This window comes from Caretta caretta, chromosome 16, assembly GCF_965140235.1.
Source record: "Caretta caretta isolate rCarCar2 chromosome 16, rCarCar1.hap1, whole genome shotgun sequence".
Taxonomy (NCBI): Eukaryota; Metazoa; Chordata; order Testudines; family Cheloniidae; genus Caretta; species Caretta caretta.
Window position 1 is genome coordinate 1792895 of NC_134221.1, and position 26273 is coordinate 1819167.

At 45.2% G+C, this 26273-nt stretch overlaps 1 protein-coding gene across 13 annotated transcripts in view; it reads left to right on the forward strand.

Moving 5' to 3' along the window:
* The window catches only part of EXD3 (exonuclease 3'-5' domain containing 3), a 564575-nt gene that overhangs the window by 95542 nt on the left and 442760 nt on the right, over positions 1-26273 (forward strand). For 12 of the 13 annotated variants that reach the window (XM_075120430.1, XM_048822833.2, XM_075120433.1 and 9 more), the window contains exon 3: positions 5029-5128. In XM_075120430.1, the coding sequence (XP_074976531.1) occupies positions 5092-5128 (37 nt within the window). In that variant the 5' untranslated portion in view covers positions 5029-5091. Of the gene's footprint in view, positions 1-5028; positions 5129-8732; positions 8934-26273 lie in introns of all 13 variants that reach the window. The other variant, XM_075120432.1, reaches the window with a different exon arrangement.

A 26273-nucleotide genomic window follows, 5' to 3' on the forward strand; every position in this document is an offset into this window, starting at 1 on the left:
CACCTGGGCCAGCTGCTGGGGGCACCTGGCCCTGCTGGAGGGTCACTTGATGCTTTGTGCCCCTCTCACAAGTCGTCACAGTGGGGTATTCTCAGGGTTCTGACTAACAAATAGAAGAGGTATTTGTGGGAAGCAAGAGCTGAAAGTGTCATTTTAAAAAGTATTCTATAGATCTCTGAACGTGACTGCTGACGTATGCTGTGGTCTTTCCTAAAATGGCTGCTCACTAAAAGAATATTGCCAATAGGTAAGAACTGTTACAGAGTTGGTCTTCTGGAATTACTCATCTAAATTCAAGAGGGAATTTGAAAGAAATCTTGTCAGAGTTCTGAAAATCTGCCCAAATGCTGAATGTTTGTGCCAGTGACTGTGGTCTGGAACTCATGAGTGAGCAACCTGAAAAGATGTTATTTTACAAGTGGGGAAGCTCTTCTCCTTTGCCGCTGCCTACTAAATATGACCATATTCCTGGGAGGGTCCTGTGCCGTTTCAGTGGGTGTGTTTGCTTGGACTGGTCAATAATGTACTTACGTTACTATTTTCTAGAGAGGATTAAGGGAATACTCTATTTTATAGGTTTAATAATCTTCCTCCTATCCTTGCATTCTTTTGCTGCCAACATATTTGGGGGTCACAGAATCACAGTAGGGAGGAAAAAGTCACATCTTAGTGTGATATATTTATGCAGACCCATTAAAATAATGGAAACATAAGACTGGAAGGAATCTTGATAGATCTAGTGCAGTCTGCTACACTGTGGCAGGACTAAGTATTATCTGTACCTGAGAGGTGTTTAACCTTATCTTAAAAACCACCAATGATGGAGATTCCAGAACCTCTCTAGGTTGTTTGTTCCAGTGCTTACCCTGACAGGAAATTTTTTTCTGATGTCTAACCTATATCTCACTTGCTGCAATTTAAGCCCATTACTTATTGTTCTGTACTCAGTGGCTAACGAGAACTATTTATCACTCTCCTTTTTATAGCACCCTTTTATGTTCTTGAAGACTGTTATCATGGTCGTCCTCCCTCACTCATCTCCATCGTCTTCTCTTCTCCAGACTAAACAATCCCAATTTTTCAGTCTTTACTTGTAGGTCACGTTTTCTAGACCTTTAGAGCCTCTGAACAACATACTAACCCACAGAGACCTTCCTACCAAGACTACAAAAAGAAAGATTCTGGATGGACTCCTTCTGAAGGTCGAAACAACAGGCTGCGTTACCTAGGGAGGTGGTAGAATCTCCTTCCTTAGAGGTTTTTAAGGTCAGGCTTGACAAAGCCCTGGCTGGGATGATTTAACTGGGAATTGGTCCTGCTTCGAGCAGGGGGTTGGACTAGATGACCTTCAGGGGTTCCTTCCAACCCTGATATTCTATGATTCTATGACTCTATGACTGGCCTTCTACATAGAGTGCTTCTGCTGACGTGCACGGGCTGAAATTGTGGAAAAGCAGCATCACTTGCCCCATAACCTCAGCCGTGCAGTACACAATGCCATCGACAGCCTCAGAAACAACTCTGATGAAGTGAGCTGTAGCTCACGAAAGCTCATGCTCAAATAAATTGGTTAGTCTCTAAGGTGCTACAAGTACTCCTTTTCTTTTTTAAAAACAACTCTGACATCATAATCAAAAAGGCTGACAAAGGAGGTGCTGTTGTCATCATGAATAGGTCGGAATATGAACAAGAGGCTGCTAGGCAGCTCTCCAACACCACTTTCTACAAGCCATTACCCTCTGATCCCACTGAGGGTTACCAAAAGAAACTACACCATTTGCTCAAGAAACTCCCTGAAAAAGCACAAGAACAAATCCGCACAGACGCACCCCTGGAATCCCGATCAGGGGTATTCTATCTGCTACCCAAGATCCATAAACCTGGAAATCGTGGACGCCCCATCATCTCAAGCATTGGCACCCTGACAGCAGGATTGTCCGGCTATGTGGACTCCCTCCTTAGGCCCTACGCTACCAGCACTACCAGCTATCTTCGAGACACGACTGACTTCCTGAGGAAACTACAATCCATTGGTGATCTTCCTGAAAACACCATCCTGGCCATGATGGATGTAGAAGCCCTCTACACCAACATTCCACACAAAGATGGAGTACAAGCCCTAAGGAACAGTATCCCCGATAATGTCACGGCAAACCTGGTGGCTGAACTTTGTGACTTTGTCCTCACCCATAACTACTTCACATTTGGGGATAATGTATACCGTCAATGTATTCCTACCTACATGCCTCCAGCTTTCACCCTGACCACACCACACGATCCATTGTCTACAGCCAAGCTCTACGATACGACCGCATTTGCTCCAACCCCTCAGACAGAGACAAACACCTACAAGATCTCTATCAAGCGTTCTTACAACTACAATACCCACCTGCTGAAGTGAAGAAAAAGATTGACAGAGACAGAAGAGTACCCAGAAGTCACCTACTACAGGACAGGCCCAACAAAGAAAATAACAGAACGCCACTAGCCATCACCTTCAGCCCCCAACTAAAACCTCTCCAATGCCATCAAGGACCTATAACCTATCCTGAAGGACGACCCATCACTCTCGCAGATCTTGGGAGACAGGCCAGTCCTTGCTTCCAGACAGTCCCCCAACCTGAAGCAAATACTCACCAGCAACCACACACCACACAACAGAACCACTAACCCAGGAACCTATCCTTGCAACAAAGCCCCTTGCCAACTGTGTCCACATATCTATTCAGGGGACACCATCATAGGGCCTAATCACATCAGCCACACTATCAGAGGCTCGTTCACCTGCACATCTACCAATGTGATATATGCCATCATGTGCCAGCAATGCCCCTCTGCCATTTACATTGGCCAAACTGGACAGTCTCTTCGTAAAAGAATAAATGGACACAAATCAGACGTGAAGAATTATAACATTCATAAACCAGTCGGAGAACACTTCAGTCTCTTTGGTCACTCGATTACAGACCTAAAAGTCGCAATTCTCCAAGAAAAAGACTTCAAAACCAGACTCCAACGAGAGACTGCTGAATTGGAATTAATTTGCAAACTGGATACAATTAACTTAAGCTTGAATAGAGACTGGGAGTGGATGAGTCATTACACAAAGTAAAACTATTTCTTCATATTTATCTGCCCCTCCCACCCCTCACCCCTACTGCTGTTCCTCACGGGTTCTTGTCAACTGCTGGAAATGGCCCACCTTGATTATCACTACAAAAGGTTTTTTCCCCTTCACTCTCCTGCTGGTAGTAGCTCACCTTACCTGATCACTCTCATTACAGTGTGTATGGTAACACTCATTGTTTCATGTTCGTTGTGTATATAAATCTCCCCACTGTATTTTCCACTGAATGCATCCGATGAAGTGAGCTGTAGCTCACGAAAGCTTATGCTCAGATAAATGTGTTAGTCTCTAAGGTGCCACAAGTCCTCCTTTTCTTTTTGCGGATACAGACTAACACGGCTGCTACTCTGAAACCTATAATTTTATTGTCAGTTTCTGGTGACACTGTGAGTGACACCCTCAGAGTGATGTTTATATCTCACTAGACCCCTGGGGAAGTCATCTTCTGTGGTTGCATGTTGTCCTCTGAAGTGCTCATGAGACTACCATTCACTTCACATGGATCGTATTTATAACACTCAAAAAGTACACATACCTGAAGTAAGCCTTTAACAGGTTATCCAATAACTTAAATCCCTTCTCTTTCCTAGTATAGTTGTAGGCTTCTGTGCATTGCTGTTCACAAGAACACTAAATCTGGGTATTCTTGAGGGGAATTTCATTCCTGACAAACAATCTTCTAATGTGAGTGAGCAGGAAGGATGTAGTTAAGGCAGTGGACTGGGACTCAGGAGACCTGGGTTCTATTCCCAGCCACAGCCAAGATGTAATGAATGGATGGATGAGCAAACAAGGAGGTGGGGCAGTGTAAGAATGATGCAAATATGATTGTTGTATCAACAGTTCGCAAAACTATAAAGTTATGTAGGTTTTGTTTTTGTTAATGGGGACAAATAAACAGATAACATTCAAGATGTGGCTTTGACTTACACTGGAGTCTGTGAAATATGAACCTAAAAGTTAATGTTACATTGATGTAGAAATCAAGCTGCATTGTTGAATATGTGGGAATAATTGAGATGATGTGCTCATCTGATTTTGTGCTGTCTTCCACCGTGGGTTTAGATTAATAATTCCTCATGCAGCATGTGTCTACACAGCTGCTGGAAGGTATGATTCCCAGCTTGGCTAGATCTACATGCACTAGCTCTGCTTGAGGTAGTGCCTAAAAACAGCAGCATGGCCAAGCAGGCACTAGCTAGCTGCCCAGATTCATGTCAGGTAGGATTTTTAGGTGCTAGTTTGAGCAGAACTAGCATGCCTATGTCTACCCTCGCAGGGAATTACATCTTCCAGCTGCAGTGTAGATATACCTTTAGGCAGGGGTGGCCAACCTGGGGCTCCAGAGCCACATGCAGCTCTTCAGAAGTTAAAATGCAGCTCCTTGTACAGGCACTGACTCCAGGGCTGGAGATACGGGTGCTAACTTTCCAAGGTGTCAGGGGGTGCTCACTGCTCAACCCCTGGCTCTGCCACAGGTCCTGTCCCCTCCCCTGAGCCTGCCATGCCCTCGTTCCTCCCCCTACCCCAGCCTCCTGCGCTCCACAAAACAGCTGATTGGGAGGCGCTGATTGGTAGGGCTGCTGGTGGGTGGGAGGCGCTCGGAGCCGGATGGGTGGGAGCTGATGAGGGGCTGCTGACGTATTACTGTGGCTCTTTGGCAATGTACACTGGTAAATTCTGGCTCCTTCTTAGGTTCAGGTTGGCCAGCCCTGCCCTTAGGAGTCCTCATCCTTCAAACTGTGTGCTGGAGTTTCTATGAGAAAATAGATCCCAGGGCACTTTCTCCCCCACTTTGCCGAGGTCAGACACCCCTTTATTTATGGAGTGCAAACTTACAATTTCCTTTTCCGAACTTGTGAAGGTTCCACAGGGCAGTAACTCTGCACTTTTCCTTTCAGAATTGGGAGCGCTGACTGCACCATTTTAGCTCAACATTTTAATTTGGTGTCCATCTAGAAAGGATGAATCAGGAGAGCAGCCCAAGCGATCACACTGGTGGTGAGTTTTCTGCCTGTGCAGGCACTCTGATCTATCTGTAATGTATTGGTCAGTAAGATTTGCTTTGTGCATGTTTTACTAATTTCTGTAGTGTCAGAAAATTAAACCCCAAACAGGAATAAAACAAAAACAGTGAATCAAGTGCTAACCAGTCAAATGCATCTTACAATGTGCCATGAAGGCGACTGGACCTTCAAGACTCTCTGAGAATAGTCAGCTGTCAGAACATTGGGAATTAGACTCTGATTTTAAAAAAATGTTTGACAATTGAAGTGTTTCAGCAACCCCCATCTGTGCACAAGAATGTACAGTTTTAATTACGATGCCTTACACAAGTGATCATTCAGTTTTATCCATCATCTAGGTTTTCTTTTATTCAGTCATGTGTCAGCAGTAATTATCCGTCTAATAAGAGTTCCTATTTAGATTACAAAGTAACGTGCAGCAAAGGCATAGATGTGTGTGTGCACACATGCATGTGTATGTGTAATAAAAAACAGTGGCATCATGTCCCAATCCTGTGCAGGAAAGAGGGACCTGAGAACTATGTTAAGTATGAGTAATTAACCACTGGTACAGTTTACCAAGGGTTGTAGTGGATTTGCTGGAAATTTTTAAATCAAGATTAGATGTTCTTCTGAAAGATCTGCTCTAATTCAAACAGACAGTAGTTCAGAGAAGTTATGTGGCCTGTGTTACACAGGAAGTCAGGCTAGATGAACACAGTTGGCCTTTCTGGCATTGGAATCTATGAACCTAGAAGCGGTGTCTATAAAGTGTCAGAGTTCTATTCAGTTGTGCACTTATTTTGATGTGTAAAGAGCTGTGCTTATCCTGATGTGAGGGCTATTTTCATGGTTTCCATTGTTTCCAATTCTTTTTTTGTGGATGAGGCTTTTTTTTTGGCGGGGGAAGGGGTGTCATTCCTTTTTCAAAGTAGAGGCTGTTGTGAGAGCTCGGCCTACTTGTTGTTTTGGTTTTTCCTTTAGAGGAATAGTGAGTCTGTTTCTTTCTGGGTTTTTTGTTTGTTTTGATTTGGGTTTTTTGTTTAGGTGGATTTGTCTGTCTCTGACTTTATCTACATGAGGAAATTTTATCATTTCAATAGTGACAGTGGAAATCCTCATATCAGAGGGGTAGCCATGTTCGTCTGTATCCACAAAAACACCAAGGAGTCCAGTGGCATCTTAAAGACTAACAGATTTATCTGGGCATAAGCTTTCTTGGGTAAAAACCCCACTTCTTCAGATGCATGGAGTGAAAATTACAGATACAGGCATAAATATATATTGGCACATGAAGAGAAGGGAGTTACCTTACAAGTGGAGAACCAGTGTTGACAAGGCCAATTCAGTCAGGGTTGATGTGGTCCACTCCCAATAACTGATGAGGAGGTGTCAATACCAAGAGAGGGAAAATTGCTTTTGTAGTGAGCCAGCCACTCCCAGTCCCTATTCAAGCCCAAATTGATGGTGTTAAGTTTGCAAATGAATTGCAGCTCTGCAGTTTCTTTTTGAAGCCTGTTTTTGAAGGCTTTTTGTTGAAGAATGGCTACTTTAAAATCTGAGTGTCCAAGGAGATTGAAGTGTTCTACTGGCTTTTGTATGTTACCATTCCTGATGTCTGATATGTGTCCATTTATCCTTTTACGTAGAGTGTCCGGTTTGGCCAATGTACATGACAGAGGGGCATTGCTGGCACGTGATGGCGTATATCACATTAGTAGATGTGCAGGTGAATGAGCCTCTGATGGTGTGGCTGGTGTAGTTGGGTCCTCTGATGTCGCTAGAGTAGATATGGGGACAGAGAAGGCAACGGGGTTTGTTACAGGGACTGGTTCCTGGGATTGGTTCCAGAAGAGGATGGACTACAAGCAGTCAGGAACAGTATCCCTGATGAGGCCACGGCACACCTGGTGGCTGAACTTTGTGACTTTCAGATTTGGGGAAAACTTATACCTTCAGGTCAGCGGCACTGCTATGGGTACCTGCGTGGCCCCACAATATGCCAACATTTTTATGGCTGACTTAGAACAACGCTTCCTCAGCTCTCATCCCCTAGCGCCCCTCTTATACTTATGCTACATTGATGACATCTTCATCATATGGACGCACAGGAAGGAGGCCCTTGAAGAATTCCACCTGGATTTCAACAATTTCCACCCCACCATCAATCTCAGCCTGGACCAGTCCACACAAGAGATCCACTTCCTGGACACTACAGTGCAAATAAATGATGGTCACACAAACACCAGCCTATACCGGAAACCTACTGACCTCTATACTTACCTACATGCCTCCAGCTTCCATCCAGGACACATCACACGATCCACTGTCTACAGCCAAGCCCTAAGATACAATCACATTTGCTCCAATCCCTCAGACAGAGACAAACACCTACAAGATCTCTATCAAGCATTCTTAAAACTACAGTACCCACCTGGGGAAGTGAGGAAACAGATTGACAGAGCGAGATGGGTACCCAGAAGTCACCTACTACAGAACAGGCCCAACAAGGAAAATAACAGAACACCACTGGCCATCACGTACAGCCCCCAGCTAAAACCTCTCCAGCGCATCATCAACAATCTATAACCTATCCTGGCAAATGATCCCCCACTCTCACAGGCATTGGGAGGCAGGCCAGTCCTCGCTTCCAGACAGTCCCCCAACCTGAAGCAAATACTCACCAGCAACTACACACCACACCACAGAAAAACCCCTGTTTGAGAACCATTGATATAGGGGAGTGAGAGTTCCCACTCTTGAGTGTCCTCTGTGTGTTTTTGTTGATGTGGATGGAAGATGGCTCCATGGTAGGAGATTATAGGGGGCAGATGAATTAAGTGTGCGAGGGATCACAGTTTAGTGTCTTTGACAAATATGTGCTAGGATGACTCTGTGCAAGGGAAGGCTCCTTAAGCAAATCTTTTTTTGTCTCCATTGAGAGAGGTGGAAGAGTTGGCCAGAATGCTCCTGGATTGCTCATTGAGGGCAAAAGCTTAACAAGATAAAAAAGGCCTTGGATATTTATATGGAGCTCAGTAATATCTGAAGTTGTTATAGTTAATGACAACAGAATTTGGGGAGGGATATTAAACCCTGTGCTTCAGGGCTTAAGCCAATCTCTGACTAATAGAGACCAGGATGAGACCTTCATGGGGGGCATGATATCCCACATGTACCTACTGGGGTGTTCTTACATCTCCGTCTGGTGCTGGCCACTCTCAGATACAGGATTCTGGACTAGATGGATGTTGGGTCTGATCCATTGTGGAAATCCCTATGTTCCTGTGGTTTGCCAGCTGTGTTGCAAATAAGGCTGACATTCTATTTGGAAATCTCTGAAATCTGATCTCCATTTGTTCAGTTTCCAACACCTGATTCTGCTTCTACAGCTGCATTGCAACTTTTAGAACCTCAATACAATTCATTGTCTAAGCCCCACTGAGCCTACCACTTAGGTAGGAGTTAGAGAAGAAGGATGCTTTAATCTTTTGAAAAATTTAAAATATTTTAATGTAATCCAGCTGGAATGATAAGACTTTTCTCAGAGTCAGAGACAGCCAAGTTTTTCCCCCATTCCCTCCTCCCTTTGTCTGCAGGAAGGAAGTCCTGGCAAGGACCCTCTCAGCTTCCTGTCAACTTCTGAGCACATTTCCAGACACAATCTTCTCCACGATCCATCACCCGGATCAGCAAAACAATTACTGCAGTGCAACAGGAAAAACACATGTCTCACATAAACAGTTTGGAGGCTGTATGATCCCAAACCACTGGAATTCACGTACAAGCCAGATTAATCTGTGAGTTACATGTGACCGGAGATTATTCGGTACTTTCTTCCCTTCCTTTTGTAACCAGATGTCTTGGTCACTAAACTTTTCTCCTTTAAAGGACACTTAAAAAAAAAAAAGAATAAGATTTGTTTAATAAACTAGTTGCTGTAGCAAAAGTCAATAGAATTGGCAAAATAGAATTGGCAAAAGTCAATAGAATTTATACAGTCTTAGGCCAAGAAAATGACTGAGCTTGGTTTCTGGTCAGAAGCACAATGGAAGTGGTGCCTTTGGCTCCAGGGGGCATTCTGCTCCAAAAACTTAAAAATTCTGTGCCAAAAAATAAAAAATTCTGCAAATGTTATTTGTCAAAACAACAGTACATAATCACACCAGTTTCAATTATTTTGGTAATTTATTTCAAAATACCTGTCAAATATGTCTGTAACAATACAGACATACACACAAAAATTCCCCCAGAAGTAAAGAGTTAAAGAAACCCCATGACAACCCAGTTCCTGTGTCTCTGCCCCCTTGCCTCCCCCAAGCCCAGCTGGGGGGCCAGACACCCACAACCCCTTCCCCTGCACAGCCCAGCTGTGGGGGACCCCAGCCAATATACCTGAACCCCCTCCCAGCCACAGGGCGCCCCTGCCCAGATACCCGTACTCCCTCCCCCGCAGAGCCCAGGTATGGGGCCCCCCTTGCCCAGATACCCGCACCCCTCCCCTCCAGAGCCCAGTTGTGGCCCCCCAGCCCAGACACTCCCTTCCATCTCCAAGAGCCCAGGAATCCAGAGGAAGAAACAGCCTGATGCTCGGTCCCAGGTTTGCGTGGAATTTGCTGCGCGCTGTCCTCTCCTTCCCTCAGGTCATGCTGGGAACAGCAGCTGCCAGGAACCCTCAAGCTCCCTCTCCCTCCCCCAGCAGTGTCTTCTATGTGCGAGCTGGGCTCTGCTGGGTCCAGCAGCCCCTAGTGGTGGCTAGCAGCACTGCAGTCAATTTTGTGGGGGAAAGGAAATTCTGCACGCACAATATTAATTTCTGCATTGCACAGTGGCACAGAATTCCCCAGAAGTACCCAGGTGTAGGAGGTGACTGGTCAGTATCATATTACTAGGGCATATGTCCCAGCCAGATATTCAAGCAGTAATATTGATGGGTTCCAGAGCAGGGCAGTGATGAGAGTCATGGTATATAAGGCTGAAGTGCAGCATCTTAAAAGAAGGAATAAATATGGTGGAGAACCTGAAGACCTCATCCCTGGTATGGGGGCAGTGGCTCTCTTTCAGAAAGGGTTAGGAGAGTCATTTATGAAACTCTGTTTCATAAAAGCTCCATATTTCTAATTTTGTGTCTGAAATTGCATTGCAGTATTTAGCTACATTCTCGGTACTATGCTATACTACAGTGCTAGGCATCCTTTGTTAGGCCAGGCCTCAAATCAACAGTCAATTTTACATTTCTTTATAATATAAATCCCTTTTGGGGTAATATAGGTTTCTAAATCAAGAGATCTGCTTAATCAAGCCTAGGCTGGGGGCTGCTCAGGAAAATCAGGAGCATTTGGGTAAGTATAAATTTAGGGGGAAAACTACTTTTGAATATATTAAAACTTCAGCATCTGTTCTTAGTGTAGGAGAAAAGAATTCAAGTGCAAGGGGCTAACTAAATCAGCTAGGGCAGCATTTCTCAGATGCAGCCACTGGGGGCTTTTCCTGTGGCCACAGCCTCCTTGATGGTGATGTGGGAGGAGCAAAGCAGTGGCCCCTCCCAGGGCTGCCAGTAGGGGTTGGGCCCTGTCCCACTCTGGAGCCACAAATGCTGGAGGAGCGGGCAGGTGGCGGGGCTCAGACTTCAGATCTGGGGTGGCGGGTGGCAGGCCCCAGCCGTGTGGTGGCAGGCTCCATCCCCTGGCTACGGGCTTTGAGCCCTAATTCCGGCCCTGGCCCCAGGCTCACCCCCCCCACACACACACACCTGCTGCCTCCTCTGGCCCCAGGCTCTGGCCCTATGCTCTGACCCCCAGCCACAGGGTATCGGACTCCACCCATGGGGCCATGGAATCCAGCCCCAACCCCCAGCCATGTGGCAGTGACTACCAGATCCAAGCTTACCACCCCCCCACATCCCCCATGGCCCCCACTGCGTTCTCCGGCCACGGACTCACCGGGCTGTGCAGCTAATAGACTCATAGATATTAAGGTCAGAAGGGACCATTATGATCATCTAGTCTGACCTTCTGCACAATGCAGGCCACAGAATCTAACCCACCCACTCCAGCAATAAACCTCTCACGTGTGTCTGAGCTACTGAAGTCCTCAAATCATGGTTTAAAGACTTCAAGGTGCAGAGAATCCTCCAGCAAGTAACCCATGCCCCATGCTGCAGGGCTCTGGTCCCTGGACTCACTCCCCGCATCACCCCTGGCCCCGAGCTGCCTCCCTACCCACCTCCCCATCCAGGGCTTAATTTGTCCCTCAGAATTGCCAGGGCTGAATAAGTCTGTTGTGAAAAATGATATTTGTAAGTTTGTTAATATCACTTTTCACTGCCTCCTTGCTAGCTAGCAAGTCTGCTGCTGTGAAAAGTGATATTAACAAAATACAAATATCACTTTTCACAGAAACAGACTTACTAGCTAGCAAGTCTTAAAAAAGTAAGCAACCAAAAAAAAAAGTAAAAGAAACAACAACAAAAAGGGACAAGAACCTGCAAAACACATTATTTGGTTCTATTCTGTTTAGGTCCAGTAAAGAACAGAGAAAACTGTACATTATTTTTATTATTGAGTCTGCAAAAAAACCCTACATTAATAAATTACAATGATTTGGACAAGTATATTTATTTGTTTTTCCTAAAGTTAATTGAATATTTTACGAAAAATTGTCAGAGCGGCCACCAAAAATTTTCTTGTGAGAACCCCTGAACTAGGGTGTCTTCTGTGTACTATCAGCCTTTCCATGATACCACTGAATTTTAGTTGATTGTCAGTCTTCATTTGTACTTTCTGAAAGAGCCATCATTATTAAAAATGTTCAGTGGAATTCTGTTTACAGTGTTCCCAATATATTACTGGCAGTAGTAAAATTGTCTGGCGGATAAATTTGTCTAAACAAGGCTAAAACGTGAATACATGCTGTAAACTCTGTACTCAGAGAATGAATTCATTGTGTTGATGAAACAGTTTCCAGGTTAGACTCACAGAAGGCAGTTTGTGAAAGGGTATATTCTAAAGCCTTGCTATGTATTATTGAACCCTGGTTAGGGCAGGATTCTCCTATACTTTCTACCCACTGGCCTAGGTAGAGTCATAGAGTTTAGGGCCAGACGGGACCATCAAATCACCTAGTCTGACCTCCTGTATTTCACAGGTCACTAACACCACCCAGCACCTGCACACTAAACCCATCAACCAAAATTAGACCAAAGTATTACAGCCCATTATGTTACTATTTTATGTATAAAGCCCCTGCCCCAGCTGAGGAGATCAGGGTGGTTGTACCCCAATAATAAAACAATTAAAAGGCTTACAACTTCAAAAAGTTAGCCAAGGCTAGTCTAGCCAAGGCTAGTCCAGCACAGGTGGAGCATTTCCATGGGAAAGTCCTACCCACGCCAGAACTGTGTGGCTGCATCTACAGTAGTGCTGTACTAGCTGTGTGCTGGGCAGGATATCCCAGGGTTCTTAGCGGTGCATTAAACTGGGCTACTATAAATTCATTCACAGTGTATTTTGGGAGAACATGTCTGTCCTTCCTGAGCTCCTGTGCAGAAGTGCTCTTATGGGTCTTACTGATATCACACCACAGCTTTACCAGAAGGCTGGTGTCAGCTTCTGGCCAGCTGGCACCATGGGCAAAGGCATCTGGGATGGTATCTCTGATTCCGTGGAAGTGTAGCAGAAATTGAGCAGGCAAACATGGGGCCAAAATACAGCGTGGAATAAGGCAGGAATTAGACAAGAAAGTACAGCTCAGATGGAATTGTGAGATAGCACTGGAGGACTAACAACCCCTGGTCTTAATTAGCCTGAGTTTTCACTGCAAAGCAGGTGGGTTTTCAGCTCAGGCTGAAGCAAAACCTGAACTCAAGCCTATATCCTGCTAGCCCAGGCTTAAAGCATCCTGAAACCTGGATTAGAGGATTTTTTATGTGGATGAGAGGGGGGTTGGGGCAACATCCATACCAGAACCTGGGCTAACTCTGCAGTGAGGAAAAGACTATGTACCCAGCTAGTCTATCGAACAATCTGTTCCTGCCACTATTAGCCTCATCCACTCTCCTCCATTTGTTTGTTTCATCTCCTTGTGGTGTTTTGTTTTCGAGTGTAAGCCCTTGGTTCAGGGACTGTCTGCTACTTACATTGTGTCTGTACAGTGCCTAGCACACTGGGGCCCTTATCAGGGCTGGATTTACACCTTACACGCATCTAGACACAGCATCGTTAGTGCCCTCCCTTCCCATGTGGCCCTGCCTGGAGCCCCCCTCCGGAGTCCCCATATGATCCTGTGACGACCCCCGCCCCCACTTCCCCAGCAGCCCTGTGTGGTCCTCTCTGCCTCCTAAACTGGCTCCCAGAAGGCTGATGTGACTTTTCACTTGAGAAAAAAGTGCATCAGCTACCCACCTGGTAGCTGTTTGCCACTGCCTGCCAGACCAGTCAGCATCAGCCAGCTCAGGCTGTTCTGGTGCCACAGTGGCATCTGGTGGGCAAAAGGCAGAACTGCAACATATTTTCTGCAGAAAAAAATTCTGCTTTCCTTGGACAAGAATTCTGCGCATGCTGCAAATGTCACGTAAGGAGAGGAGCCATGACGTAAGACGAGCAGCATGTGGGGCATCTTGGCAGGGGGTGGGGCAGATCAGGAGGCTCCTTCCCTCCCAAGAACATCCGAGCAGTGTGGCCAGCAGCAGCAGGGCAGCAAAATAGCCCCAAATACCGTGATTCACAGCTGCCAAAATCCCCCAGCAACTGACAGCTAAAAATAGCCCAGTTGGGCTAGAAAATCGCATAGTTGACATCATGACGGCACCCCTAAATCCAGCCCTGGCCCTTATCTATCCTGATTATGGTCTCTAGGTGCTGCTGCAGTACAAATAATAACAATATATTTTTAGAAACCCTCTTAAAACACATACAGATAATGCTGATTAAAAGAGTACAGTGACTAAAGAAGAGGCTAAAATGGATTGGGGTAAGCAAGAAAGTGAAATATGGCATTGGATAGTTGTAATTTAATAACAGGGACAGCTCTGAAATGCAAAAGGAATCTTGAGGTGTTTCTTTAGTGGGGGAAAATGAACTGAGACAACTGTCTGCGTAGAGGAGCAGTTTCCACACCCCATAGCCTTCAGCACCAACATCATCCAAAGTGCTGGCCTGGAACATAGCAGTAAAATCCCTAATATACAGAGACTCATGGAGCATGGATAGCCAACAGGATGAGGGTTGAGGAGGAGATTAGAGGATTGTACAGCCCTCAGGGATGTAAGAAACAATGTGTCAGTTTGAAATTATGTCAGTTTCAAATATTAGTAAAAAGTATTTTCGGGTCCTACCCAGCCTCAGCCCCTGGTCAATTCATGTTGGTTTACAACCCTGTTTCCCTGTTTTGTAAATGTTTTCATCTCCCTGCTTTATTAAACTGACTATATAGCCACGAAAGTGGGCAATACACAAAATGTTATAATTGCAGAAATCTGCCTACTGTAGAGATTCTTGAACCTTCCTCAGCAGCATCTGGTTCTGGCCAGTCTTGAAGACAGGATACTGGGCTAGATGGACCTCAGGTCTGAGCCAGTCTAGCAGTTCCTGTGTTCCTAAATAAAGTGAAAAAAGGGTTTATCTTCATTTTTTTTCAGTTACAGTTATCGAAGCATTACTAAGGATAATAGTGGGTAAAAAGAAATCAGCAGAAATGTGATTTGTTGACAGTGTCTCATTGCCAACTTGAAATCAGTCCACCACATTCTAGCCGAGCGATGTGAGGAACGCAGGGCAGGAGTAACATGCTGCATTCTGAACAAACTGCAGGCAACAGAGATGGGAATGACAATCACCAGTTCTCATGGTCACAAAGTGTATGAAGCAGTCGGGGAATTGAGAGCCTCTTCTAACACCAGTTATGGGTCATAATCCTGATTAGAAGGGGAAGTCAGGGTGCCTCAGCACCAATAAGAAACACAGAAATCCATGGAATTCATTCGTCTCTGAGGCCTTGAAGAAATCGACTAGCTGTTGTGCTAATGCTGGTGTGGAACAGGCAATGCACTGAAACTCACCAAATGAGTCAGTCCAGCCAAAAGGACTGACTGCTTATGTTTAGGATATGCCCAAAGACACAGAGCATAAACTACCAATATCTGAGAATTCTTCCATGAATATCCTTCCATTGCTTCAGGGTCTGTACACCAGCTGGACCATCATGGCAGAGGTGTCTCTGTCTCTTCCCATTTGTATTCTTCTGCATAAGATTAGTGGATTTCAGAATACCTGGCTAATCCCAGCTATACCAAAATGGCCTTGAGCAACATCCAGCCAGGTCCCCATTAGACTGGGAAAATGGACTGCAAATTGGAGTGATGCTGTGTGTGTCATAGACACTTGCAGCAATAAACTGGACACAAGTAACTAAACAGCAGTTAGAACAGTTGGTACAGAATTTGCTCACTACTGAGAAGGGCCAGATTTGAACCAGAAATGTATCTTTGTACCACACCTGAGGTTGTTAGTCCTCTTCAGTGGCTATTATCAGCATAACATGTTTGCTGTTTTTCATCTCCCCCCTACTCCATAGACCTTCTCCACAAGATAGGCTGTGACTTCTTCAGTTTAAAAAGAATACCCAGCTATTTGTGCTCTGTAGGAGTACAAGAAAGTGACTGTAGTAACCAGTTTCAAATGTTTACATGTGAGGTATCTACGCCTAAATAAAAGTGTAATAGAATAGAAACACAGCCTCCATCTGTACATGGAGCAAGGGGAATGACGCTGCTATAATCAAGTTTCATTTTTACTTTTCTAAAGAACTATGAGGTCGTAGAAACAGAACTAGTTCTGTCCAGGTTCTAAGCCAGTGGTTGCTCTTTGTGTGTGATTGTAGATTTTTTAAATTAAACTATTTTGCAAGCACTTCCTTCCTGCATTTCTGAGAAGGAGGGAGGGGGGAATGTTTAACTGTTTGCCTTTGACAGAGGAGGAAAAACTGAAGAAAACAAGAGATGTGATCCTAAGTAACCACTGACCTTTTACTTCAGACTGGTGATGTTTTTCAGTGGTAGAGCCTCCAGGGATTGACAGCATCCTCCTTGCTATTGTACTGCCTGCTCAGAAAGGGGCTAAAGTTCAGCATTTATGATGTTCTCTGGGCTTGTGGGAAAAAAGGCCACATTCCATTTCTTAAGTCATATGAGTGCAAAAGCTGACTGAGTTCTACAGTTTAACCTCAGGGCATTAGGCCAGTTCAGAGTGAAACTGGGAACGACAGACAATTTAGGTAAATATGAAGCCAGATCTTGCTCCTCACAGAGATTTGCAGCAGGTGGGAGGGCTCAATGTATTTGCCCTGTTAAATCAAAAACCCTGATTTATTTTATGCTGGTCCTGTTGCTTTTTCATAAAAATGTGCTGCTTGTTATTACTCCTAAGGAGCTCTCCTGTTTTGTTGCTCAGAGAGTCTTTCCCGTATTGGGCTGCGCTTACTGGAGATGAACGTTATTCCCCAAGGCAAAAACCAGTAAGTGACTCTTCGATGGTGATGAGTTTTTTTCAGTTAATATTCCCAAGTGAATCTTCCACCTGTCCTGCAAGTCACTCCTCTTCAGTCTGCTCTCTGATAGGGGTGGATGACCTTTTGTCTCCCTGATTAGTCGGGTGTCTCTCATTGGGCCAGCTAGGTGCCCTTCATAGGCACTGGCTGGGTGGCCTTCTTTCACTGACTATTATGGCTGCCCTACAGCCATCTTTTCCATGGATCTCAGCTGCTTCCACCATTGGACAGTGAGCCTTATTTCCAGAAAAATTCCCTTCATCCTCATTGTGGAAAGGTCACTAGATATAGCTGCTTAGTGTTTAATATGATGATTCCCGCTGTGAGAAAATAGAAACATCTCTTCAAGGGGTGGGGCAACATTGTACGCAGAAGGGGCCTCCTATCTCAAAGACAGGGTTAATATTTTACAACTGCTCAGAGTTTTCAAATGTTGTGCAAATGGCTAAAAATAAAAATCTGGATGACCTTTAAAAAAGGGTCCCAATCAGTTTGCATCCCTACTACAATGCTTGTGACTTTACTCCTGATGAGAATGCTCCTACATTTTTGTGTAGCCCTCTTGTGACTCCCACAACCACATGCTGACCAGTACTGTGTAATGGGCTTATCTGGGGAAGTAAGCCCACTTTGTGGCGGGAATGTCCCTGGTGTATTGAGACGGGCCAGTCACTTGAATTTGTTCCGTAGAAAACTCTTGTTGGTACAGTTGAGAGACCCTGTGCTCTGGATTGTAGAATACAGAAATATAAAGATAGTCCCTGCCCTAACAGGCTTACAACCGAAAATATAGATACATAGAAGGCCTGACACAATGGGAAGTGTTGAAGTGAGGACAAATTAGGTGTGGGTTGTTTTTTGAGATGGTGGTTAGTGCTGGCACAAGGAAAAAAATCCTGCCAGCAGCAAAGAGATTAAATATCTCCAAAGATGTTAGTTCAAACACACTTTGGAAAATGTAACGGAGGCATAAATGCACCTCTGGGTGAATGTTTTATGGATGCAGGACTGCCAGCCCTCCCCTAGCAATCACATTTCCACTGTCTCCTGTGGTATACACCTGTGGTATGCCAACAGTGCATGTGGTTGTGGTGGGGAGATGGCCAGCTTCAAAACCACAGATTTGTATCTTTGTTTCTTAATGTCAGTTTTTGTCCCAGTCTTTTTGTGGCTTTTCTGTGCTCCTAGTTCCATCAGTAGCATCTTTACAACAGCTCATTTCCTCCCCCCAACCCTCAAATTTGGAAATAGAAATCCATAGAGTTGCTAATGAGGCAAAGCAGATGTTTCTGCGGACTGTGTAAGTAGTACACTTTGAAGAAGTCTTTGTACTTAGTACTGAAGCTCGCTGTGTAACTACTTGTATCTCCTTTTGTAGGTAAGAATTGAGAAGCTCTGTGGGTCACTCAACCCTATGACACTTCCTTTTTTATAATGAATGATGAAATGTTACAAATTCAGAGGACAAATTCAGAGGAGATGTGGAAGGGGGAGTCAGTTCTGTGACTTGGTTTGCTACAGCTCAGACTTTAAGTTTCTCCCAGAGAATACAGACTGAAAGGGCCAGTGCACAGCTAGTCAGATTGCAGAATTCTGATAGCCACCAAAGACTTGCGCCCAACCCGTTTGTTCCCCAATTTGATTTATTACCTGAAATCCATTAGTCTCATATATTCCTCCCCTCCGGGAGAAAAATGCATCCTTTCCAGCAAGGAATCAGATCCCTCTTGGCTATCTCAAGACATGCTGTTTGCATATATTTACTTAAATACATGTTTTCATGTTTCTGTATTTATCATAAGAACAATTTTCCTTTAAAGTAAGAGTGTGTGTGTGTGTGTGTGTGTGTGAGAGAGAGAGAGAGAGAGAGGTTCTATTTACTTTACTGACAATTCATACCACCATCAGAGGTTCCAGAGCTACATTCTAGGACAGGGGTGGGGAAACTTTTCAGCGCGAGGGCCACATCTGGGTATAGAAATTGTATGGCGGGCCATGAATGCTCATGAAATTGGGGTTTGGGGTTCAGGAAGGGGTGAGGGCTCTGGCTGGGGGTGTGGGCTCTGGGGTGGGGGGTGCAGAAGGGTGCTCTGGGCTGGGACAGAGAGGTTCGAAGGGCAGGAGGGGGATCAGGGCTGGGGCAGGGGGTTGGGGTGCAGGAGGGGGTCAGGGGTGCAGGCTCCGGTAGGTGCTTAACTCAAGCAGCTGCCAGAAGCAGTGGCATGTCCCCCCTCTGTCTCCTATGCAGAGGCATAGCCAGGCAGCTCTGTATGCTGCCCCGTCTGCAGGCGCCGTCTCTGCAGCTCCCATTGGCCATGGTTCCCGACCAATGGGAGCTGCGGGGGCGGTGCTTGGGGCGGGGGCAGCATGCAGAGCCCCCTGATTGCCCCTATGCATAGGAGCTGGAGGGGGGACATGTCGCTGTTTCCAGAAGCCATGTGGAGCGGGGCAAGCCCCCAACCTCGCTCCCCGGCTGGAGTGCCAGAGCAGGGCAAGCTGTGGACCCCGCTCTCCAGTGGGAGCTCAAGGGCCGGATTAAAACTGCTGGAGGGCTGGATGCGGCCCCTGTGCCATAGTTTGCCCACCCCTGTTCTAGGAGCAAGTGAGAAACCATGTGACAAGGGATGTGGTGATGACTTGAAGTCATGGGTGAGGTAAGTCCCTTGATTTAAATGGTGCTATGCCCATTTACACGAGCTGAGAATCTGGCTTGTAATGCATTCACCTCATTATAGACTCGTGCATCTCATTTTTTAAAATTTATGAGGAGTGTAAGAGCTAGTTGTTGTTGTTATCCATTTCCATTCTGTTCTTGACATTCCTTGCAGTCAGCTAACCAGACATTATGATAAAAACTGTTAGAACTATTTATTTTTCCTGGGATAACTAAACTAAAATAAGTATTATTATGTGTCTTCATTCTACATTGTTTTACCTCAGAAAAATTTCGCACAAGGTAGTTTTCAGGTTTTGCTGCGATGAATGTAGCAGGACCCTAGAAACTCAGCCCAACAGAAGTTCAGCCAGTTCCGAGTTTTAGTGAGTACAGTGAAGCTTTCCTTGGGAATTTTTGAAACCTTGTAGACAGAATTAAAACAATTCCTCAGCAAGGAAGTGAGCAAGCTGGGGACTCTCCAGTAGATGTAATCATTCAACCAAAATTTTGTTTGGCTTGGCTGAGTCTCTCCTTCATTCTCCTCTCTTTCATCCTTGTCCCTCTGTCTTTCTGTGTCTCTATATCTGTCTGTCTCTTTCTCTCTCTCTGTCCACCCCACATCCAGTTGTAGTATGAAGCAACCAGTACTAACCTGGCCACTTCTAAGACAAACAGCAAATCAGAGTGGAAGAAGAGGCCTTTGGCTGTCACAAGGACTTGTGGCCACTCATTTCCTAGAATTAAAGGCTGGGAGTTGAGCTGTCACCCAGCCAAGCCACAGACAATTATTAGGTTTCCATTTTGTGCCTTTTATAGAGACCTAAATACATGCAGCAAGTAGAAAAACAAAGTATATGGCAAAATAGATAGAAATCCACTTTCTCATATGGGTAGGTCCTTCCCTTTCCCCACTGAGATGCATTTTCTCCTCTCACCAGAACCAAAGCACATTTTGCTTTTTTATTAGAAATTCTGAGGTCAGGTCTATGCTGTGGAACATCAATCTGTAATCTGTCAGAGTAGTTACTAACTATGCAGTATGCCTCGTAGTTACAGCAAGGAACTAGGAGCTGAGGTTCTTTGGGCTTGATTGTGATCTCACACCTGAGTCAGTAAGGAGGAACTCTGTTGAAGTTAAATGCAGTTACACTCATGCAAGTGTGGTGTAAGTGAGATCAGAATCAGGCACTGGGTCGTTGTTCTCATTTCTACAGCTGATTTACTGCATGACCTAGACCAAGTCACTTAACTTCCCCAAGCCTCAGTTTCTCCATTTGTAGAAGGGGAGTAATGCTTACCTGTCTCGGAAAGGTGTTGTGAAACCTAATTATTCTTTACAATTTTTTAGATTTGTAAATTAGAATTACAGATGTAGTTTAATAACAAATAACATAATCATTTACCTCAGGATACAGCTCTTTAGAGCTCTGACATCCTCCTCAGCAGGGGAAAGCCAGAGAAAATACAGGGATTGCTATCATAGTCTTCACAATAGTCTGTATTATTAACAAGTGTTGTGACATATCTTTTACTAAGTACAGAAACTTCTGGGAATATCATGGTAACAATAAAGACCTGCAGAGAGAAAGTATTAAGATGTTAATGACTATCACTGTAAAAGCATTCTGCCAAGAAGGTCAATAGATTCTGACTCAACATTATGCCTTCAGATTGGTTGAAAAATCAGGTTCCAAAAAACAGAGCCCTCCAAACCCTCTGTGACGGGATCTGTGGGGTACAGTCTGGGACTGTGGGACCACTATGCCCCCTTAACTGTGTCCAGCCTGCGCTGTCTCTCAGAATGCCTTGCTAATGACAAGCAGCAAACCGCTTCAGGCGCAGTTATCACTCGGGACCAACGCATGTGGAGCCCCACACCCAGCTAGATTGCATGAATGCTCCCAGAGCCACTCGCGAGTCACCCAGAGAAAGGCACCAGCCAAATCCCCCCAGCTCCCAACCTTGTACCTCAGGAATATACCGTCTTGCACTGTTCGAGACGAGCACTTATTTATTTATTAATTGGTGAACTGCCTCATCAGTGGAAAGTGGATATACACCAGCCTTTGCAAACCTGTGCAGATTTACCCCACTTCAGGCAAACTCACTAGTAAAGAAAAACAGTTAAACAAATGTATTGACTACAAAGGACAGATATTAAGTGATTATAAGTGATAGGCAAAAAGTCAGAGTTAGTTGCCAAAATAAATAAAATATAAGCATGTAGTCTAAACTCTCAATCCAATTATACTGGGCAACATCTAGATTAAGCAGTTTTTCTCACCCCATTGGATATTGCAGTCCTTAATATACAGGTTTGTTCCTTAAACTAGGGCTAATCTCTTCTGTTGAAGTCTTCAGTCTTCTTCTGAGTGTCTTTGTTGCTTGTAGCATAGGTGCGGGCAGGAGAAAGGCCAAGCATGGCCCCCCTGTGTTCTGTTTTATACCCTTAGTCCATGTGCTTGGAGAACACAAGTCCAGGCATGTCCGGGGGGTATTGCTGAGTCTCCAGGCAAGGTTGAGCAATTCTCTGGCATGGCCTTATGCAGGTGAGTCATTGCATTGTAGCTCCCTTGCTGGAGAATGGCTGTTGATGGTTGTTTGACACCCTGCCTGGGCGTTGGTTACTTTCCTTGCTGTTGTGTCTGAGGAGCTTCATATACACTAAAGATATAGATAGAACGAACTGTGGGTTTCAGCAGTTCATAACCTTTCCCCTGATACTTCACATGGCATGCTTTATATGCAAGTTATATGTAAATGAGGAATATGGGGTTACAGGATACTCCCTCAAGATGTAGAATGTCACACCCTCCTTCCCGCAGTTTAGAGAGACTGTATGTAAGAGTGCTGAAGGTGATCTTAGCCTGCAGCATCATGTAGAGAGAGAGGTGGATTTCTCAGGTAGCTTTGTGCAGTGCTTTATAGAACTTGTTAGACCCTTGAGTTGCACCACAGAAGAAGCCAGTACAGACTTCATGGAACTAATATCGTCCTCACTGCAGCAACACTACTCACCGTGACCCTCATCCGATAACATGTTTCCTTGTGGCAGTTCCTTACATCCATGTGGAGTCTGTTGCAGGTTTCGGGCCTAAGCAGCTGCCTGGTTTTGCCCCAGCTATAAGTAATTAATTCTCATGGGTGATTTGAGATCCTTGGATAGAAGGTGCTATAGAAGGGCAACGGATTGTCACAGTCAAGTGTTATGATTCCAAGCTGTCCTCACATACCACCTGCCTTTTGGGGATCCCACCATTGTGTTTTAGGACAGCAGGCAATTGGGCTAAGGCCTTTGCTCTGTTGATCCCTACCATATGCAACTTGCTCCCTCTTGTCCATCTTAGTCCATCTCCCTCCTCTTTCCACTGTCCAGCTGTCTTAAATATAACTATTGCTGGCACCACATTTATACTTGCATTTTGAATTTTAAGAGGGTGGTTTTATGTTCTGTTATCATGTTTTAATTATGTACATCACTTGTCAAGTACATGCAACAGCGAACAAGTTATTTGGCAATTGGTGCTTTATAAAATCATATTGCATGTTTAGATGAAGACTCTGTGCCTAGCAGTATACAATGAAAACATGGTGTGATGCTCCTCAGGGCTATCCAGGGATGTCAGACATCTTACCCCTACCTGCCCTTAGCATGAAGCAGTCTTGTCTGTGCCTGCTGTAGATCAGCTCCTTGAAACCACCAGCCTCTGGAAGCATAAGCACTGCCTTCCTGGCCTCCGCATGCCTTGCTCTCCCTGTACAGCTAGTGGTAGGCACACAGCAGCCCCCGAGTGCTTGGAACATGCCCTACAGTGTCCAGTCCCTTATCTACTGAATGCTCACAGAATTACCATGCCTTCTGTTCCCAAAAGAGCCTCTTTTACAGACTAGCCTCCTTCTAGTCTGGGTCCAGTTAAGCACTCACACCCCCTGTAGTTACTATCCTGTGTTCCAGTTTCTTTCAGGTATCCTTGGGGGTGGAGAAGCTATCTCTTGAGCAAGCTGAAGACAAAATGGAGGGGTCTCCCACGGGCTTAAATAGACTTTCTCTTGTGGGTGGACTCCTCTCTCCTATACAAAGTCCAGCTCCAAGATGGAGTTCTGGAGTCACCCAGGCAAGTCACATGTCCATGCAGGACTCAGAACTTACAGGGAGCAGCCATGGTTCACATGCTTCCTTGAACGTCCTCAGGTAGACTTCTTATGTGGATTGAAGCATTCCAAGATCCATTGTTCGCTAAGTGCTTCTTGACTGGGCACCTAATTTGCACATTCCTCTCTCAAGAAACTGACCGAATGCTTTACAAAGGTTACTTAAAAATTAAGCCAGTACACAGCCAATATTCACAACTTCAAATACAAAAATGATAAATGCGTACAAACAGCATTAATAGATTCAGTAGATCATAATCTTTACATAGATATGTTACATGGCATATGTAGTATAAAACACATTCCAGTTATGTCATATATATATTCATAAGCATATTTCCCTAAAGCCTTATGGGGGGCACTGTCACAACAGGCATCACAGAAACTTGGTGGAATGAGGATAATCAATGGGATACAGTAATACCAGGGTACAAAATATATTGAAAGAACAGAACAGGTCATGCTGGTGGGGGAGTGGCACTATATGTGAAAGAAAGCATAGAATCTAATGAAGTAAAAATCTTAAATGAACCAAACTGTACCATAGAATCTCTATAGATAGTAATTCCATGCTTGAATAATAAAAATATAGCAGTAGGAATATATTACCGACCACCTGACCAGGATGGTGACAGTGACTGTGAAATGCTCAGGGAGATTAGAGAGGCTATTAAAATAAAAAACTCAATAATAATGGGGGATTTCAACTATCACCATATTGACTGGGTACATATCACCTTAGGATAGGATGCAGAGATAAAGTTTCTTGACACCTTAAATGACGGCTTCTTGGAGCAGCTTGAACAAACAGGAGGAGAGGCAATGCTTGATTTAGTCCTAAGCGGAGCACGGGATCTGGTCCAAGAGTTAAATATAGCTGGACCGCTTGGTGATCATAATATAGTGGTCTCAAATCTTTTTATGCACAAGATCACTTTTTGAATTTAAGATCAACCCAGGATCTACCCTGCCCCAGTCACTCCATTCCCCCCTCCCTCCATTGCTTGCTCTGCCCCACCCTCACTCACTTTCACCGGGCTGGGACGAAGGGGAGGATGCGGGACGGGGTGCAGCCTCTGGGAGGTAGTTTGGTACAGGGGTCATAAGGTCACACTGCACCTAGTCTCATAGAATCCACTGGATATTTCATGAGTTTTACTTTTTATCGGTGTCATTTGTGGTTTAGAGATCCAAAATCCTTCAAGGATTGTCACAAATCAGTGTAACATTCTCAACTGTGGCGTGTGCATTGGCTGAGTCTGGGGCAGGGGGTAGGGGTACAGGACTGAGGGGTGCAAGCTCTGGGAGGGAGTTTGGGTGCAGGAGGGGGCTCAGGCTGGGGTAGAGTGTTGGGGTGCAGGAGAGGGTGAAGGGTGCAGGGTCTGGGAGGGAGTTTGATGCAGGAGGGGGCTCCGGGATGGGGCAGGGGCTTGGGGTGCAAGAGGGGGTGAGGGATGTGGGCTCTGGGAGGGAGTTTGGGTGCAGGAGGGGGCTCCGGGCTCGGGCTGGTGGTTGGGGTGTAGGAGGGGGACGAGGTGCAGGCTCTGGCTGGGAGGTGCTGCGGCAAGTCTCTGAGGCCCCTGACGGGGAGTAGGGCAGCGGGTCTCCATGCACTACCCACTACCCACGCCTGCAAGTGCCATCCCCGCAGCTCTGCAGAGTTGGAACAGTGCGCAGAGCCACCTTATCTCCCCCCTGAGGGACTGCAGAGATGTGCCAGCAGCCAGTTGCTTCTAGGAGCAGAGTGGAGTCAGGGCTGGCCGGCAGCCTGCCTGAGCCCCCCTGCACTGCTGGACTTTTAGTGGCTGGAGAGCATGATTGACTGGCAGAGGCTCCAGGATCGACCAGTCGATTACAATTGATAAGTTGGTGTCCACTGCTCTATATAAATCCATGGTATGCCCACATCTTAAATGCTGCATGCAGATGTAGTCGCCCCATGACAAAAAAATCTATTGGAATTGGAAAAAGTTCATAAAAGGGCAACAAAAATGATTAGGGGTATGGAACAGCTGCCATATGAGGAGAGATTAATAAGACTGGGACTTTTCAGCTTGGAAAAGAGACGACTGAGGGGGGATATGGTTGAGGGGGGTATGATGGGATAACATTATTTTGGCAATTAATTGGTCTTTAACTATTCATGGTAAATAGGCCCAATGGCCATAAATGGGAGGTTAGATGGGGTGGGATCTGAGTTACTACAGAGAATTCTTTCCTGGGTATCTGGCTGGTGAATCTTGCCCACATGCTCAGGATTCAGCTGATCGCCATATTTGGGGTCGGGAAGGAATTTTCCTCCAGGGCAGATTGGAAGAGGCCCTGGGGTTTTTTTGCCTTCCTCTGCAGCATGGGGCACGGGTCACTTGCTGGAGGATTCTCTGCACCTTGAAGTCTTTAAACCATGATTTGAGGACTTCAGTATCTCAGACATAGGTGAGAGGTTTTTCGCAGGAATGGGTGGGTGAGATTCTGTGGCCTGCATTGTGCAGGAGGTCAGACTAGATGATCATAATGGTCCCTTCTGACCTTTATGTCTATGAGGTCTATAAACTCATGACTGGTGTGGGGAAAGTAAATAAGGAAGTTGTATTTACTCCTTCTCATAATACAAGAACTAGGGGTCAACAAATGAAATTAATAGGCAGCAGATTTAAAGCAGAAGGAAGTATTTTTTCACAAAATGCAAAACTCCTTGCCAGAGGATGTTGTGAAGGCCAAGACTATAAAGGGGTTCAAAAAAGAACTAGATAAATTCATGGAGGATAGGTTCATCAATGGCTATTAG